Below are 16,986 nucleotides of genomic sequence, written 5' to 3'. Positions count from 1 at the left end.
TTTTTTCGAGTAATTGCATATACATTAATCTAACTTTGTATCGAATTTCTAGGTAAAGAATGTGAGAGGAAGTGACAGCTTACTCAACATGCGTGTAGATTTGACAAACTGACTAGAACTGTGTAATAAAACCTAAGCCATAAATGCTTTAATTTATAAACATGGCTTTCCCCTTTCTTCTCTTTTAAGATGGCTCTTCCCAAGGGCGGGTGCCCCTTGCTCCACCCTATGCCGTAGTCCTGATTTCCTGCTCAGGCCTCCTGGCCTTTGTTTTTCTCCTCCTCACCTGCTTGTGCTGCAAAAGGGGAGATGTCGGCTTCAAGGTGAGTGAAGGGAGAGTTGGGAGTAGGTATGAGAATGGGTGCCATGTTCAGAGATATCCCAACGTCAAGTATGAGGTGGTGTTGCTAGAAGTAACAGATAAAACAAGCATTGGCAAAGCCAATCGGTCTCTGCAATGTGTTGTCAATGTGAGAAACACAGAGATGAACACTATGCGACTCAGAGTGATTTACCGAAAACAACTGGGTGGGCAAGCTGTTACATATAACCAAGCCGGGTGGGATAATCCTCGCCTCCGTTTCCTTAATAGAATTGAAAATTCTTGGCACGAATGCTAGCTATTGATATGGATTAAATGTACTTTTGACTTGCCTTATTGTCGATTGCTTGGCATGTTTGTCATATGAGGAATTAGTGACTTTCTTGTATCTGTCGGGATCCATCTGTGGATCTTGCTGAGCATGCAGAGGGTGTTGAAGCAGGAGGAGGAGATGGCGTTGACTTGCTTGGTCATTTAGAGTTTTGAGACGAGGATGATTCCCAGGTTGCGTGCGTGGTCGGTGGGTGTTGGGGCTGCCCCCAGTGCACTCGGCCACCAGGAGTCGTCCCAGGCTGAAGGGTTGGAGACGAGGATGAGGACCTCCATCTTGTCCAAGTTCAGCTTCAGACAGCTGGTCTTCATCCAGTCGGCGACTGCCTTCATCCCTTCCTGGAGATTGGCTTTGGCTGTGATGGGGTCCTTGGTGAGGGAGAGGATCAGCTGAGGTTCGTCGGCATAGGAGATTATGTTGAGGTTGTGCTGTCGGGCTACGTGTGCGAGTGGGGCCATGTAAATGTGAACAGCGTCGGGCTGAGGGAGGATCCCTGGGGAACGCCGCAGATGATCTTGGAGGCTTTGGAACAGAATGGGGGGAGGTGGACGCTCTGGGTTCTGCCGGAGAGGAAGGAGGTGGTCCAATCCAGAGCCTTGTCTCGGATCCCTTCGGCGTGGAGGCGTGCGCGTAGTGTGCGGTAGCAGACGGTGTAGAAGGCAGCAGAGAGGTCTAGGAGGATGAGTGCTGCGGTCTCGCCGTTGTCCAGCAGGGTCCTGATGTCGTCGGTGGTGGCAATGAGGGCAGTCTCGGTGCTGTGGTTGCTGCGGAACCCTGACTGGGAAGGGTTCAGGATTCTGTTTTCTTCAAGGTATCGTGTTAGCTGTCTGTTGACGGTTTTCTCGATGACCTTGGCTGGGAAGGGGAGCAGGAAGATGGGCCGGAAGTTCTTGAGGTCTCTTGGGTCTTCCTTAGGTATTTTGAGTAGGGCGTTGATCTCGGCGTGTTTTCCAGATCTCTGGGAAGGTCGTGGTCTTGAGGGAGAGATTGATGGTGTTGCGCAGGTGAGGTGTGATGGTGCTGCTTGCTCTGTTGAAGACGTGGTGCGGGAATGGGTTAGACGGAGAGCCGTTGTGGATTGAGCGCAAGGTCTTGATGGTGTAATCGATGCTCACTCTGGCCCAGGCTAGCAGGGGGTTGTGGACGATGGTGTATGGAGGGTCTGTTGTGCTGCTGGCTGTCTGGGTGTTGAAGCTGTCGTGGATGTCTGCTATCTTGCGGTGGAAGAAGGTGGCGAGGGAGTCGCACAGGGCTTGCGACGGCGGGACGTCGTTGGTGTTGGAGCTGGGGTTGGAGAGTTCATTCACGATGCTGAAGAGCTCCTTGCTATTGTGTGCATTGTTGTCGAGGCGGTCTTTGAAGGAGGTCCTCTTGGCCGTCCCTGATGAGGTGGTGGTGGTTGCGGATGGAGTTCTTGTGTGCTGCGTGGCTGTCTGGAGTTTGTTCACTGTGCCATTTCTTCTCTAGTTTCCGGCAGGCTTGCTTGGAGGCTAGGAGTTCTGGGGTGAACTAGCTGGCCCTCTTGTTGGTGTCTCTGTGTGGGGGTTTCTTCAGTGGGGCGCGGGTGTTGGCGCAGTCCTCGATCCAGCGTCTTAGGCTGTGGCCAACGTCGTCGGTGCTGGAGAGTTCAGTGGGTGGGCTGAGAGCGAGGTTTGCGTGTAGTTGGTCTTGGGTGATTTTGCTCCAGCAGCGGCGGGGGATCTGTTGGGTGTGGTGGGTGTCTGGAAGGCGAAGTTGGGACAGCGGTGGTCGGTCCAGAGGAGTTTGGTGGTGTGGCTGATGGAGATGTACAGGCTTGAGGAGAAGACTGGGTTGTGCGTGTGGCCGGCGGAGTGGGAGGGCATTGTGACGAGTTGCTTCAGTCCGAGGTTGGCGAGGTTATCGATCAGGGTTGTGGAGTTGTTGTTGTTGTTGTTGTTCTCAAGGTGAATGTTGAGGTCTCCGAGGAGGATATAGTCGGTGGAGGTCAGGGCATGCATGCTGATCAAGTCGGCGATGGAGTCACTGAGCTGGGGGCAGGGTCCGGGGGTGGGGGGGTCGGTAGAGTAGGGTGCCTCTGAGGGTGGAATTAGGGTCTGTGTGGATCTGGATATGCATTTGTTCGGCGGTGCTGAGCGCGTCGTCGGTGCTAGTCGAGTTTAGTCTGTGCAGTGTTCCACCAGAGAATGCGGTACAAAAGGGGGTGGTGATGGACGGAGCATCTGAATCAATCAAACACTCACACGCAGTCAATTGTGTGCATTGTTGTCGAGGCCGTCTTTGAAGGAGGTCCTCTTGGCCGCCCTGATGAGGTGGTGGTGGTTGCGGATGGCGTCCTTGTGTGCTGCTGTGTGTCTGTCAGGAGTTTGTTCACTGTGCCATTTCTTCTCTAGTTTGCGGCAGGCTTGCTTGGAGGCTAGGAGTTCTGGGGTGAACCACCAGGCCCTCTTGCTGGTGTCTCTGTGTGGCGGTTTCTTCAGTGGGGCGCGGGTGTTGGCGCAGTCCTCGATCCAGCGTCTTAGGCGGTGGGCAGCGTCGTCGAGTTGCTTCAGTCTGAGGTTGGCGAGGTTATCGATCAGTGTTGTGGAGTTGTTGTCGTTGTTGTTCTCAAGATGAATGTTGAGGTCTCCGAGGAGGATATAGTCGGTGGAGGTCAGGGTGTGCATGCTGATCAAGTCGGCGATGGAGTCACTGAGCTGGGGGCAGGGTCCGGGGGTGGGGGGGTCGGTAGACGAGGGTGCCTCTGAGGGTGGAATTAGGGTCTGTGAGGATCTGGAAATGCATGTCTTCGGCGGTGCTGAGCGCGTCCTCGGTGCAAGTCGAGTGCAGTGCTCCACCAGAGAATGCAGTGTGCAAAGACTCAGTGCAGGCAGCCTGGAATGGTGACCTACTTTCAGTGGATTCCTGGAGACAACCCCACACTCTAGCATTGAGAGCAACAGAAAAGCACAAGACCTCAGCCTTTCTAAGATCTTCTGGAGATGTAGACATGGTCTATGTGCCAGTTATATGTTAATCTTGCCTAAGTTGTCATTGACCCGGTTCCATCCCTAATGGTCAATGGAAGGACTATCCTATGGGGCAATGTGGAGACTCCCCAGTAGCCCAGCTATATAGTTACATCATGTACCATTAATTGCAATGCATACCGGTACTATCTCATTAAATGTAAAACAGCTCTAATGAGAAAGCATTGGTAAACCCAGCAGGTCTCGACTACAGTGGGAGGGAGCAAGTAACACGGAGGGTAAAGCAACATGGAGGGCGGGGAATTTGGGACCCGAACCCACATGAAGGATGAGTACATGAGGGAGACTGTTGTAAAAGACAGCCACTCAAGTTGGGTGCTTAGGCAAAATATGCAAAAAGTAAAGCCCATTAAGGGAGCAGTTGAAGGACACAAGAACTTGGGCATTTCTCCAGGGGAGAGACAAACAAAAGAAGCAAAAATTAACGCTCCACAAGCCAGCTTATGAAAAGCAAGCACATGAATGTGACAATAAAGCCAGCCAATGGCAAGAACATGGCGGCCTCGGAGCCCTCTGTAAGTAAAAGAAATGTCTTGCAAGCGGCTGCACCTTTCAGGCGAAACCTAAAGTAATGATACAGAGCAATTAAAAGTATTACAGACTGTGAATGAGTCTGCGTTGCCCATTAAAAGACAAGCATCTGCAGAGAGAAATGTTTGTACTGTCCCATAAAAGTATAGAAGTCCTCCTGAGAAATCCAAACCTTCCAGTTAAAACAATAGCTTTCTTGCAGAAAAGTACTATAAAATAAGTGTGGCGGTAATGTAGGGAAAGTGTGGTAATGTGCCTTTTAAAGCATAGCAGTTTTTTGCTAAGTGCTGTCCCATTAAAAAGCATGAAAAGTAGGCTGGACTATTGCGCCCCCAATGAGAAGCATATTTCACACCATTAAAAGTACAGTACTCCTTCTAAGCGCTACTAGTTCGAAGCCATTAAAGGTACAGCAGAGCTTAGGAAGGTACAGCAGAGCTTAGGAAGCTAAAGATGGAGTTGAGTCTTCATGACCATTTTGTTATTCTTCTCCTATCCGAGACTATCAACAAGTATTGAAAATACAATTGCCTGTTAGTTATGCATAGTGTGTATATCAGCCTGCTTCTTCCAATATTTTGGCGGCACAGCAAATGAGGAACATGGCACTAATGTGATTTACCAAGGGACACAGAGCCACAGGTCGTTGTCATGCGGACTAGACAGGATTACAACCCAGGTCGTCCCCTTCATCAGTATTCCAAACCTGTATCCTTTTAAGCACGCAATCTCCCAGAATAAAAGATGCAACATTGGTCCACACTCACGCACAAAAGCTATTATACGTTATAGAGAAGTCAGGCTGATTGTTGTGTCAAGCACACATCCTCCGCCTGTTACTGACTTCTTTTAGGGTCATCTATGTTTTGCTCTGAACCACTACGGCCGGAGCTTGCAGATCTGTCTCTGCTTCTCTGAATGATATTTCAGAAAAATTGGAGGCTGAGTTGAAACAAAAACTCTAACAACCTCTATCAATCAATCAATAAATCAGGTTTCTTGTAGAGCAAGACTACTCACCCGTTAGGGTCTCAAGGCGCTGTGGGGTGGGGAGATCTGCGGTTCAGTCAAAGAGCCAGATCTTGATGTCCTTCCTGAATTGAGGCAGTGACAACCATCCGTAACACCGGATCGTTGAACATAAATTAAATGACAAATGGCACCCTAACTGAGAAGGCCATCTCCCTCTTGTGACTGGGAGGCAGAAGCGGGTGAGTGACACATGCTTTCCCTGTGGAGATACACCGTGAGGGCACACCTCTACTGTTTTCGCCCGAAAACTCTACCTGTCCCAGGCACATTTAAGGGGTCACATGTCAGTGTGATTTCTCCAGACCCTATCAGGCTCCACCCTCCACGCACTTGTAGATATAGCTAAGTGGACCACTCTTCCACCATCAACCGCGCTGCCAGGACGGAGAATTGAAAAGGATGTTGGCACATGTAATACAGCTCAGGAGGGATCAGACACATCTCACCTTCAGAATAGCTGAGGCAGATTCACTTACTAAAGTCTAAAACATGTAAAAAAATATATACAGACAACGCAGGAGGGTCATGAATTCCACGTGTGCCTGGTCTCTGCAGAGTTCTTGGAAGGGAATGGGCCATGCTTGGCCTGGACTGGAAGATTTGGGTTTAGGAAATGAACGGATAAGGGGAGTTGCATGAAATTCCTCGCAGAACCATGAGCTGGTGGTTCCAAAATGTATCTCATATAGCTGCTTGACTGTGCCAATCTAAGCACTAAATTGAATTACCTGGCTGTGTACGAACCCAGCTGCAACTTAGAGTTTGGGTTGTCCGTTTTGGGTACAAACTAGCTAACTCTGGCTCCCTCCGTGTAATCTTTTTATACACGCATTCTTCTTACCCCTAGCTCCTGTCAAGATGAAGGGGCCGTTTTAGGAACACCCTCTGTGAAAGATCTACTTTCTTTGGCTTGTTCTACCACCTTTGGGCCATTAGACATGGCCCAAGCACTGACTGTGTGAATGACAGAACTGAGCCTAGACGGGAAGTGGCCCACTGATAAGAGAGACAGGGAATGATCTGCAGTGTAAACAAAGCGACCACATTCTGTGTCTGAGGCTCTTAGACATCACAATTATGTCATTCATTTCCATATTGGTGAAGTGGTTCTACAAAAATCATTCTGAACACAAGCATACAATGTGAAAATGAGAGTTTGTTTCTAACTATATTAGGGCCAAAATGAAACACTGCCGTGGAATTCTTCACAACTCTAAGCCAGATTCTTTTGTGTGGGCCAATCACTGGGACGCAGCTACTGAAAAAAAAACAGATTCGGAGTAGAGCGAAAAGTTTTATTTGCATTTGATATTTGTTGTTTTTTTAATTTTATTTGGGCTTTAAATTACATTTGTAATAGGACTGTGCACATTTTGTTTTACTTCGGTGAGGTCTCTGGGAAATTTTGCAACTTTGTCAAGGTAGCAGAGAATTTTTTTTGTTTTTATCTGTGTGACTTATGTGGCAATTTATGTCACCCATATCGTATTTAACATTAACAAAATGATTCTGCATAACGCATACTTGGGGGAAAAAAACTTTTTTTTGCCAATTTGTTCAGAAAAGAGTTGCAAAAAGTTATCTTGCAGAGAATAAACCTACATACTTTTTCCAGTGTGATTGAAATTTGTAGTGGTATGTGTTGAAAATGATCTTGCAATACATAAAAAACACTTTCCTCGGACGAAGGCCAGATTGCATGTAGAGCAGAATGTGAGCAGAAAAACCTCATGCTGCAAAAATATCGTAGCCAGAATATCGACTTCCAAAGTATAAACATAGATTTAGTATTTTGAACTTGATATCTGTGTACCTTGAAGATGTATATTTTTTCAATGCACATGTATGTGGAGTTAAGCATAGAAAATCTATGCTTACCTATGTATTCTAACCTTCACAATATGTTGTTTGTCGATTTCCTGGCTATGATATTCTGGTAATATACCAAAGACCAATGTAAACCAACAAACTATGAAACTTTGGCCGGGAGTTAAAATCGAGCACTTTATGCAACTTTGCTAAAAAAATAATATAAAGTCAGCCAGTGTGTATGTAGTTGACAGAGGAATGAAGCTGCTTTTACAGCCATTGTGTTGGACTGCAGTGGTGGTGGTGGGAAGGAACATATAGTGAGAGCGAGAGAGGCCTTGATAGATAATGTTAACAAGATATGGCTAAAAGGCCAGAGGTATCGTTAAAATCGTGAATTAGTAACTCATCAACATTCATGAGCTAGAAATCATTTAATTGTCACAATGTATTGATGTATACATTGCAATAGAGGTGGGCGGGCCGCTAAAAGCTCGAGCCAACTCATGCCACATGCTGGGCTCTGGTTCGGCTCGAGGTCCACTTGGAACTTCGAAATTAAAGAGAGATTTCATGTGGTTTATGACTGCCACCCTCACTCTACCCTCGTGCAAAAAGTAAAAAACTAAGCTTTAACATTTGAGGTAAAAAGGAGAGACACATAGATACCCATTTAGTGGCTGATTGTACAATGTGAAACCAGATAACCTGGGATTAATCCCAGCTTCCCCGCCTAAACAAACTGTGTGATTTTAGGCAAAGATTATGTTTCTCTAATCCCCGCTTTCTTTATTACCTCTCAATGAACCTATAGTGTGGCATATTGATGTCAAAGCTGCTACATGTTAAAGAAATGTTCTTTTTAATGCTGAAGAGACTTTATAATATTTTATGTAATGTTTTTTGCATGATTTATTAAGCAAACATTTCCTTGGCTCGGCTTGAGCATAGGCTCTTAGACCCGAGCCATACCCTTGGCTCGGTTCTGACTCGGTTCTCCCCTGTCAGTTTGCTGGATTGTCCGCTTTCACTTTGCAAACGCCATTGGCAACCGTAACTTGGATTTCTCTTTCTTCCTTGTACAAAGTCTGCCAATTTGGCAGGGCCACTTGTGCGGCTGAAGAGCCAGTTTCATACTTAACGCCCAATGTGTATGACTCATGAATCTTTAGCATACACAGATTCATACTTCAAGTAGTGAAAAGATAAGTAACACACTCTAGTGATATATCCAGCATTCTATAGAGAGCTGGGACTTCATTTAGAGTGCAGGATCAATGGGAAATACTCCAATTTGCAGAGGATTTTATTGTTTCCACTAACTTTAAATAATGCCCACATTCCCTTTCTGGAGGAGGTGGGGATTGGGTGAACTGGATCATAGGCACACACATGTGAGCATAACAAGTAAGGGTGTCAACCAAGTTTCAGGATGTCGACAATTTGCATAGTTTAAAAAGAAAGTCGAAAAAACTCAAACTTGTAGATTTTTGCCAGAGAGTTTCCTTCAAAAATCTTTTGTGTTTTGCACTAGAAAATTCTATTGAAATGAAGTAAGGTAAAGTATACACATTTTACAACCTCACACATTTCTAATATTGTATACCTTCTCCAAAGCTTAAATTTACTCTTCTATCACCCGCTTGGAGTGTCTGTTGGCCTCGTCTCAGGATTCTAGTGTTGTTTTTCTTTCTCCTTCCTTTCTTCTCTGTTGGTCTGGCTAATTTAGTTTGTAGATGCCTGATAAGCAGGAATTTTCCACAAGTCTATTGGCTAGTGTTGTTTTATAACTTACAGTTACTGTGTTTTGTATATAAGCACCTTAGGTGGTGGATTGTCAAGAAAAAAGGGGTGTCCCAAAACCAAAGTTCCCTAGGCAATTACCATTGACTTTTTTGGAAAGCAATACCACAAAAACTGCTGAACAGTATAACACCAAAACATGGCAGGAAGCTAGATCCTGGTCCAGAAAGCCTACTTTTGGGGATTTTGTGTAAATCCGTTCTGTAGTTTTTGAGAAATTAATGTTGAAAAATATTTGTATTTCTTGGCAGTTGGGTTCGAGGGATTCTCACAAGAGTGCCTCAACCCACATTTTCAAAATAGAGCATTTTGAATGTCCCAGGGGGCTTTTTTCTCTTGGGGAAATTTGCTCACACGTGATTCAGGCTCTCACAGGAGCGAGTGCTCTGATTAGCTGCCTGAAACATGAGAAAAGAGTACAGGCATCCATTACAGGCCCCAGAGGCTTAGTCCCCTGTCCTGAGTTTAATTTTGACATAAAATATAGGAGGACAGGGTAGGGATACCCTGCCCCCCAGGCCTTGTTCTGACTCCCCCTCCACCTCCTCCCCCTGGCCAAACTATATATATTTACAATTTTAAAAAGCTGCGATGCCACAAGACTCCTATTGGATCACTGCTTTAAAACAAAAATGCCTGCCAGCATTTTATAGTTCAATATTAGACCCCGAGTGCCTTTCTTAAAAGTATCTGGGGAAGAATCATGAGTGTGACCCCACTCCGTGAGCCAGTTCTGACCCCAGGGACCCCATTCCCCAGGGCTGAGTACTTGGAAGAAGGGGGGGCATTTGTCCCCCACCCGATGGCACTAATGGGCCAAGGACCCCCCATCCTCCGGGGCCAGATTTGCACAAATTGGGGAGGTGCCGTGCACCCCCTCCCCTTTATTAAAAAGGAGGCCCCTGAGGGATGGGGTCCCCGGGTCACATAGTAGTCCAAGTAGGGAGGCTGCTCTCCCTCTCACCTTAAAATATATGTTTTGGCCACGGAGGATGGGGTACCAGGGCTATTGTTGGCTTAGGGAGGGGGCTGCTTGTCCCTACCCTTCATTTAAAAACAGGCACCAGGGAGGGGGCCCGAGGGCGGTCAGAGATCTGCTGTTTTACAAAGAAGGTTCAGAATATCTACGTTTTCAACATCCTACGGAAGGTAAGACATGATTTACAGTTCCTTAAGTTATTCGGTAGAGAGTTCCAGAGCTTAGGACCCAGAAGGTGAAGAAGTGGTCCTTCATCCGGTTTAAGCGAAACCTGGGAATACCAAACACAAACTGGGTCGAGGATCTTAGTGGCCGAGTTGGCAGATAAGGAGATACTAGTTCCCGTATGTAGCATGGTCTGAGGCCAAATTTAGCCTTGAACATATAGCACAGTGCTTTGAATTCAAATAATTTGGCCACCTTAAACCAATGAAGTTCTTTAAACAAATGAGAAACAGCAACATATCTTGGTAAGTGGTAAAGCAGTCTAGCAGCGGTGTTCTGAACAATTTGAAACGACCTCCAGTGGTATCACAGACTCTCTGTGATAATCTCTCTGTCTTTTTCGAGAATAAAATAGCCACCATTCATGATTCTTTCCCTACCAACACCTCAGTATATAAAAGTCTGATATCCGTTTCTCTACCTGGCCCTGAGTCCCTGTTCGTTGATTTTGCAGAGATTTCTCTGGAACAATCTCTTGCAGAACTTCTTAAAATTAAATCTGGCTCTCCGCTGGACCCATGGCCGGCTAAACATTACAAATCCTTAGCTCCCATTCTTAATCCCTTTATGAACAGAATATGGAATGACTCACTACAGCTGGGAGTTTTCCCCGACACCTGGAAACAAGCACGCCTGGTTCCGATAATTAAGAAGGCCAGCGCCGATCCCTGTGATCCTGCCAACTACAGGCCTATTTCTCTACTGCCTGCCCCTGCTAAAGTACTAGAAAGACTTGCTCAACAACAACTAGCCAGCTTTCTCGAAACATCAGGTGCTTTTCACGATTCTCAGCACGGCTTTAGACCAGGATACAGTACTGAGTCGGCTCTCATCGAGATGTCAGACGCAGTAAGATGGAGGCTGGACGAGGGATCAAGAGCGGTGTTGGTGCTGCTGGACTTGTCGGCAGCATTCGACACCGTCTCCCACCCCCTCCTCCTTGATCGCCTGCATTCAAAAGGTATCCAGGGCACGGCCTTAGGATGGATTTCATCCTTCTTGTCTAGCCGGACCCAGGCAGTGTTTACCCCCCCATTCATTTCTGAAAGTCGTCCGCTTCGGTGGGGAGTCCCTCAAGGCTCCTCGCTGAGCCCCCTCTTATTTAATGTTTATTTTTCCCCACTTTTCGATATCATCGCCCAAACTGGTATAAAGGTCACCTCCTACGCTGATGATATCCAGCTTATGTTTTCATTTGATAACATCTCTCCCTCAACTTTTGATCCATTAAAAAATTGTCTCCGTACTACTGCCCATTGGATGGACAATAATTTTCTTAGATTGAATGCTGGGAAAACGGAGGTTCTCTTTTTTCACCAGCCTTCTCCACTTGACCCTAATATTTGGTGGCCTACCGACTTAAGTACCCCCCCCTCCCAAAAGAATCTGTGAAGAATCTTGGAGTGAGATGGGACTCCAACCTTACTTTTTATCATCAAGTGCATACAGTCTCTACTGCCTGTCTAGCCAAGATTAGAATGATAAAAAAGTTCATTCACTTTCTGCCGAGTAACACCAGGAAGATTGTTGTCCAGGCGTTGATCACTTCACACCTGGACTACGCCAATGCCCTCTATTCTGGCCTGTCTGTAGGGCTCAGTCATCGCCTTCAGACAGTACAGAATGCGGCAGTGCGATTGGTTACCGGTCTCCCCCTACGTGAGCACATTACCCCTCACCGCCGCAAACTCCACTGGCTACCACTGCAAAAAAGGGCCGAATTTAAAGCTTTGGTACTAGCTCATCGGGCAATGCAGGGTAAAGGCTCCGCATATCTGTCTTCCTGTTTGATTCCTTATAATAACTTCAGGACCCTACGTTCCTCGTCAAAAAACTTCCTGTCGGTTCCTAGATTTAGGAAATCCCGCTCAGGTGGGAAAACTTTCCCAGTGTTGACATCGGCCCTATGGAATAAACTTCCTATTGCCATCCGGCTGATCAAAGATGAACAACCTTTCCGGCGAGCACTCAAAACTCACCTGTTCTGCTGAGTTACTTCTGCCTCATTTTACCATCAAAGGTCTGCATGTAGTTATACAGGAGCGCCGGGACACCCCGTTGGGGTAGCTGTGCGCGATACCAAAACACACTAAATAAATAAATAAATAAATTTGTAGGCGCTGTATAGATGACTTATCAGCACATTGCCGTACTCCAGGTGAGAAATGACCAGTGCCAGAATGACAGTCCGCTGAGCTGCTAAGGGAATACACCACAGAATCTTCTTCAACCATTTAAGGCCTGCAAAACAAGTGGCCTTTACCTTAGCTATCTGTGGCTTCATAGAGAGCTTATCAATAAGAAAGCCCGGGTTGCTTACTTTAGATACTTGGGTGGGAGGGGTCCCTAGAAATTCCGGCCAGTGTTTGGCACCCCAAAGGGAGCAGTTGTTGCCTAGAACTAGGAGCTCGGTCTTATCACTGTTAAGCTTAGGTGAGTTTAGGTTCAACCAAGCCGCAATTTACCTAGGGCACAAGTTATAGTTACCTGGGGCACGTGTTATAGTTGCTTTAGATAACTATAACTGGTGAATTTCAGTGGGTTTTTGAGTTTAAAAAGTCACGTTGTCATTGAAATTTTCACCTGTTAATGTCATGTTAGCCTTTAGTTTTTTAGTGAATATATGTATATTTTGTTTTTTTATTTGTTTGTTTCTCCTATCTATTTTCTCTGTTTTTGTTACTTTTTATTCCCCATCTTTCTCTTTCATTATTTATTTTATGGTGGGTCCATGTCCCACTTTTTTTGTTTCTTTCTTACTCTCTTTCTTTCTCATAAACCAGGATTTGTAGAAACACAATGAGTGTTTGTTTATCATTTCAGGATATAAATGAATCTTTAAAACGCAAGTGTTAGGGGGTTATGGGACACAATATAAATATTGTGGTTCATTCGTGATGTTGACAGTAGATGACAAGCATTAATTGTTCTGCCATCCTCATACATCGTTGGTGAACAGCACCAGTATGTTACATTCTTAAAGAGTGAGGGAGTAATAATACTCAGGCAGAAAAAGAGGGGTCGGCTGAGCTATATATAGACAAATTAGGTATATTCCCCTCTGGCTAAACTAACCAAGAGATACTTAATTTTGAGTTCTAATATCTCATTTAAAAGGCTCGCATCATTTTACGTTCAAAATGTTGCCACTTTCACAAGGAAAGTTCTCTTTTTAAGTTTCTGGACCTTACAGTTCAAACTGCTTGTTTCTTTTTCTTCATAGCCTACTTTAGTCGTGTTACTCTCCTGTTATATTCTCGAGACAGTTCTTCAATTCTTCTACTTTCTGGCTGTTCCAGGACACTGTTTCCAGTGTCCTGTTTTTCTGTACCCTCTCTGATGTTATTTGCTTCCCCTTTTGCCTCCCTCTGCCTTTCCTTCCCTTGTCCCCTTGCTTACCTTTCCCCATAATCTCCTTGAGTGGACATTCTCTCGAACCTCCTCTCTATCTTCCAGGAATTTGAGAACCCGGATGGGGAGGAGTTCTCAGGGGAGTACACCCCGCCTGCCGAGGAGACCTCCTCTTCACAGTCCATTCCTGATGTGTATATTCTCCCCCTCTCCGAGGTGTCGCTTCCTGACCCCAACCCTCAGCTTCCAAAGTCAGGTACTCGCTTCCAGCAGCTCCACCCCTGTATGTCCTTCTCCAGCCCATTGCTTGCTGTATCCATCAGAGATTCCATCTTCTCTGTCTTTCCATCTTTCACTGGTTCTAATTGCATCTATTTTTCGTCATCTGAATCCCTCTACATCTTCTTGCTACATCTTGTTTCTCACAAAGTTCAAATGCATATAGACAACTATATGAAGTCATCTATCCTTCATGCCCTGTTTCCATGCCTTCATTCAGCAGAATCCAAATGTAAAAATTTCATATTTGGCATCATTTCCAATGTCAGCATTCAGTTTCCACCATGATTTTCTGAATAAATGAAATTCTGTTGGTATGTTTTCGTGATTAGGCGGTTCTACTGCCAGTTCTTTTGTAGTGGATGTGGAGTGCAGTGAACTTAATCCGTTCAGAATGAAACTTGGGAGTTGCCATGTGTGTTGATGGAGTAACAATGAAATTATCCTAAAGAGATGGTTGGAAACACAATGCTTCTTCTCTGCTAGGAGTTCTCTTGGGTAATTTAGCTCATACACCGTATTAGCAAGACATCATATTTTCTATCACTGATTTCTTTTAACAAACCAGTGTTTTCTTTAGTATTTATTCATTGGTGACAATGAAACCAACTGAACTACAAAACAATGCTTCGTGAAAGGAGGAAAGCCCTCGAATAGACACTAGCGGCACTATTAGGTATAGGGCGCACTTTCCCTGTTTGTACCATGGTGCATCTTCAAACAGGTGCGCCGTGCGCAAACAGGTGAAGTGCACCGTACTAGGCTGAATTCACTTGCCTATGGGCAGCCGCGAACTTGTGCTACCTGGGGGCAGTGCATTCAAGTGAAACGCGGAGTGGCTGCTTCAAAGTGGACTGCACTTTAATAGAGGGGAGAGAGATCCTCTTGCAGGTGGGTGCAGTTAGTGACTGCACCCATCTGCAAGGGGATGTCTGGGGGGCAATAGGTCCAAGACCCTCTACAGAGGGCTTCAATCAAGGGGCGCACTGACAGTGCACCACGTCTCTGGGCGTACTGTCAGCACGCCTCCTGACAGCTTCTTCACCTCTGTGCCCACATCCATAATATGGCACAGGTGCAGAAGTAAAGCAATTCTCCCATTTGCATGGGGCCACGCTCCCTTTCAAAGGAGGGAACGTCCTCTTGAGACAGCGCCAGCGCAACATGTGCACCAGGTCTATCTGTAATACAGAGAGGGCCCGCACAAGCTTCTGTAGTGACCTCTAAAAAAACAGGCCCAGATTTCTGTTTGTTTTTTGCCTTATGGTCACAGATACAATCTAGTAGGCTCTTCTGCTATAAACACTCCATAATCCATATGGACAATCAAAAAGGAAAGCACACCCTTCAAAGGAGAGAGCCACTGTAAGTGTGGTTTGTAGCAGAGCATGGACGACTCATCCACTGAAAGAGACAATCACTGGAGCTGTCTGCAAGAGCACTTATCAAAAGCAAACACTCATCATTAAAAGCTGAAAAACACTACATTTGCCAGAAAATAATCAGTTGAGCCGAAGCTTACTTATTTGCTTGGAGGAATAAAAGATAGTAGCCATTTTCCTTCACGAGAAGAATGCTACTTCAGCTTAATTGGTGGTAGCCCATCGCTTAAATGAGATAACTTTGCAGAGCCTTCTTTATAGGATGGCATCACATCACTGGAAACATACAATGACCCCATGGTTCATAGGGCAGTGTAACCTTGTTAAGAGATGAACATCTCTCCAACTACTAAGAAAGCACAAGATTACTTAATGTTCCACTCACATAGACTACAACCACAGCCTCTATGGAAAGGCTTACATGTTCATCAATCTGCATTTTAATACTAATTTTGAATAGTTGGTAGTTTCCGTAGGATAGCCACAGTCCCAAAACCACCTAAGCCAAAGGTGAGTTGGTCTGTTGGTAAAGTGAGGCCGATACCTCTGAAAGGCCAGGAGGCCTGGCATGGAGCGAGTCCGTCACATCAGTTCTAGACCAAGTCCAACAAGTGATTGACTCATCCGCAGTTCTCCAAGCCATTCAGAAATAGGGAGCTGTTAAAAAATGTCCCAAATGACCCTCACCTTCATCAACCTGCTTCCATCAGTGATCAAGGACACTTTATGGTGGGTCGTCAAATCTGTGGACACCCATTATGAAGAGTAATGAGGTCCAGTGGCGCTATTAACAAACTGTCCCTTGACTTTTCAGGTCTGGTGAAGCAGCCAGGATTCAGCCGCCAGGACCTCAGCTATCTGCAGGAGATTGGGAACGGCTGGTTTGGCAAGGTCTGTACATCTTTCAAGGACTCTCGGCTCTTACCATTGGATTGTTTTGGGCTGGTTGAGGGTGGAAGTACTGTTTAGATGCAGAACAAGAAAGTGGTTGAGCTGTGCTCAAGACGCCAATGAAACAGAAAAGTCTTCAAATAAACAAACATAAGAGTAGAGGCTGGCCTGGGATAGAAAGAGAACGGGAAAGAGAGAAATAGAGACAGAGAGAGGTCTAGAGATAGAGGGAGATGGGGCATTTTGAAGTATCAGGTTTAGATTAAGTAGATGAAAGGTTTTGAGAGGGGTGAGTCGAGGTTAGTCTGAAATGCAATGGAAATATGTCCCACTCTGGAATAGGCATCACTTTTGGAATATTAGCCCAGCAGATATTTGCTGTTTCTAATAACACACATTTTTCTCCATCGTCTGTGTGCAGTGTACGTTGTCTCTGCTCTTGTTTTACTGGTTGTTTATCTTTAAAGGCAGTGTTACCAGGGCTAAACTTGGCTTCAGTTTTTAGCGCCATTAAGTTCTCTTGTTTTTGCTATACAACCACCTTCTACCAAACAAGACCGAGGGAACACTATTTCAGTGGAAGGCGAATGCCATTCAATATATTGTGTCTTCTCTCCTCATTGCTGTTGCTTCATCCTGTCTGCCTGTCTTTTCTCTGTAGGTGATTCTGGGTGAGATTTTCTCAGACTACACTCCTGCCCAGGTGGTTGTAAAAGAGCTACGGGTCAGCGCCAGCCCTTTGGAACAGAGGAAGTTTCTATGTGAAGCGCAACCTTACCGGTAAGACACTTCGTCTCACCGACCTACCCGTAGGCTATTTCATTGAGTCAGGCTGGGCTGGAAACTCTGTTAGGTCTGCCAGCGACCTTATTTAAGATGTTTTAGAAAACCCCTCACTTAGTTCAAAGAAGTCACTAAACACAACAGTGGTATCTAGAAATCATTATAATGCGTTATTATAATAAAAAATGGACAACACTTATTGCAACAATTTATTAGCTAAAGCGAGAAAAAAAACAACACCCAATCTCCACATATTGTCA

General features: G+C 45.6%; 1 protein-coding gene across 1 annotated transcript in view; it reads left to right on the top strand.

Moving 5' to 3' along the window:
- Positions 1–16,986, top strand: part of LMTK3 (lemur tail kinase 3) — a 206,341-nt gene that overhangs the window by 37,377 nt on the left and 151,978 nt on the right. Inside the window, exons 3-6 of the mRNA XM_086930342.1 lie at positions 190–323; positions 13,497–13,647; positions 15,867–15,943; positions 16,605–16,723. Of these exons, the coding sequence (XP_086786468.1) occupies positions 190–323; positions 13,497–13,647; positions 15,867–15,943; positions 16,605–16,723 (481 nt within the window). The remainder of the gene's footprint in view (positions 1–189; positions 324–13,496; positions 13,648–15,866; positions 15,944–16,604; positions 16,724–16,986) is intronic.

Source organism: Lissotriton vulgaris, chromosome 7 (assembly GCF_964263255.1).
Source record: "Lissotriton vulgaris chromosome 7, aLisVul1.2, whole genome shotgun sequence".
Taxonomy (NCBI): domain Eukaryota; kingdom Metazoa; phylum Chordata; class Amphibia; order Caudata; family Salamandridae; genus Lissotriton; species Lissotriton vulgaris.
This window is presented reverse-complemented; position numbering and strand designations above follow the sequence as displayed.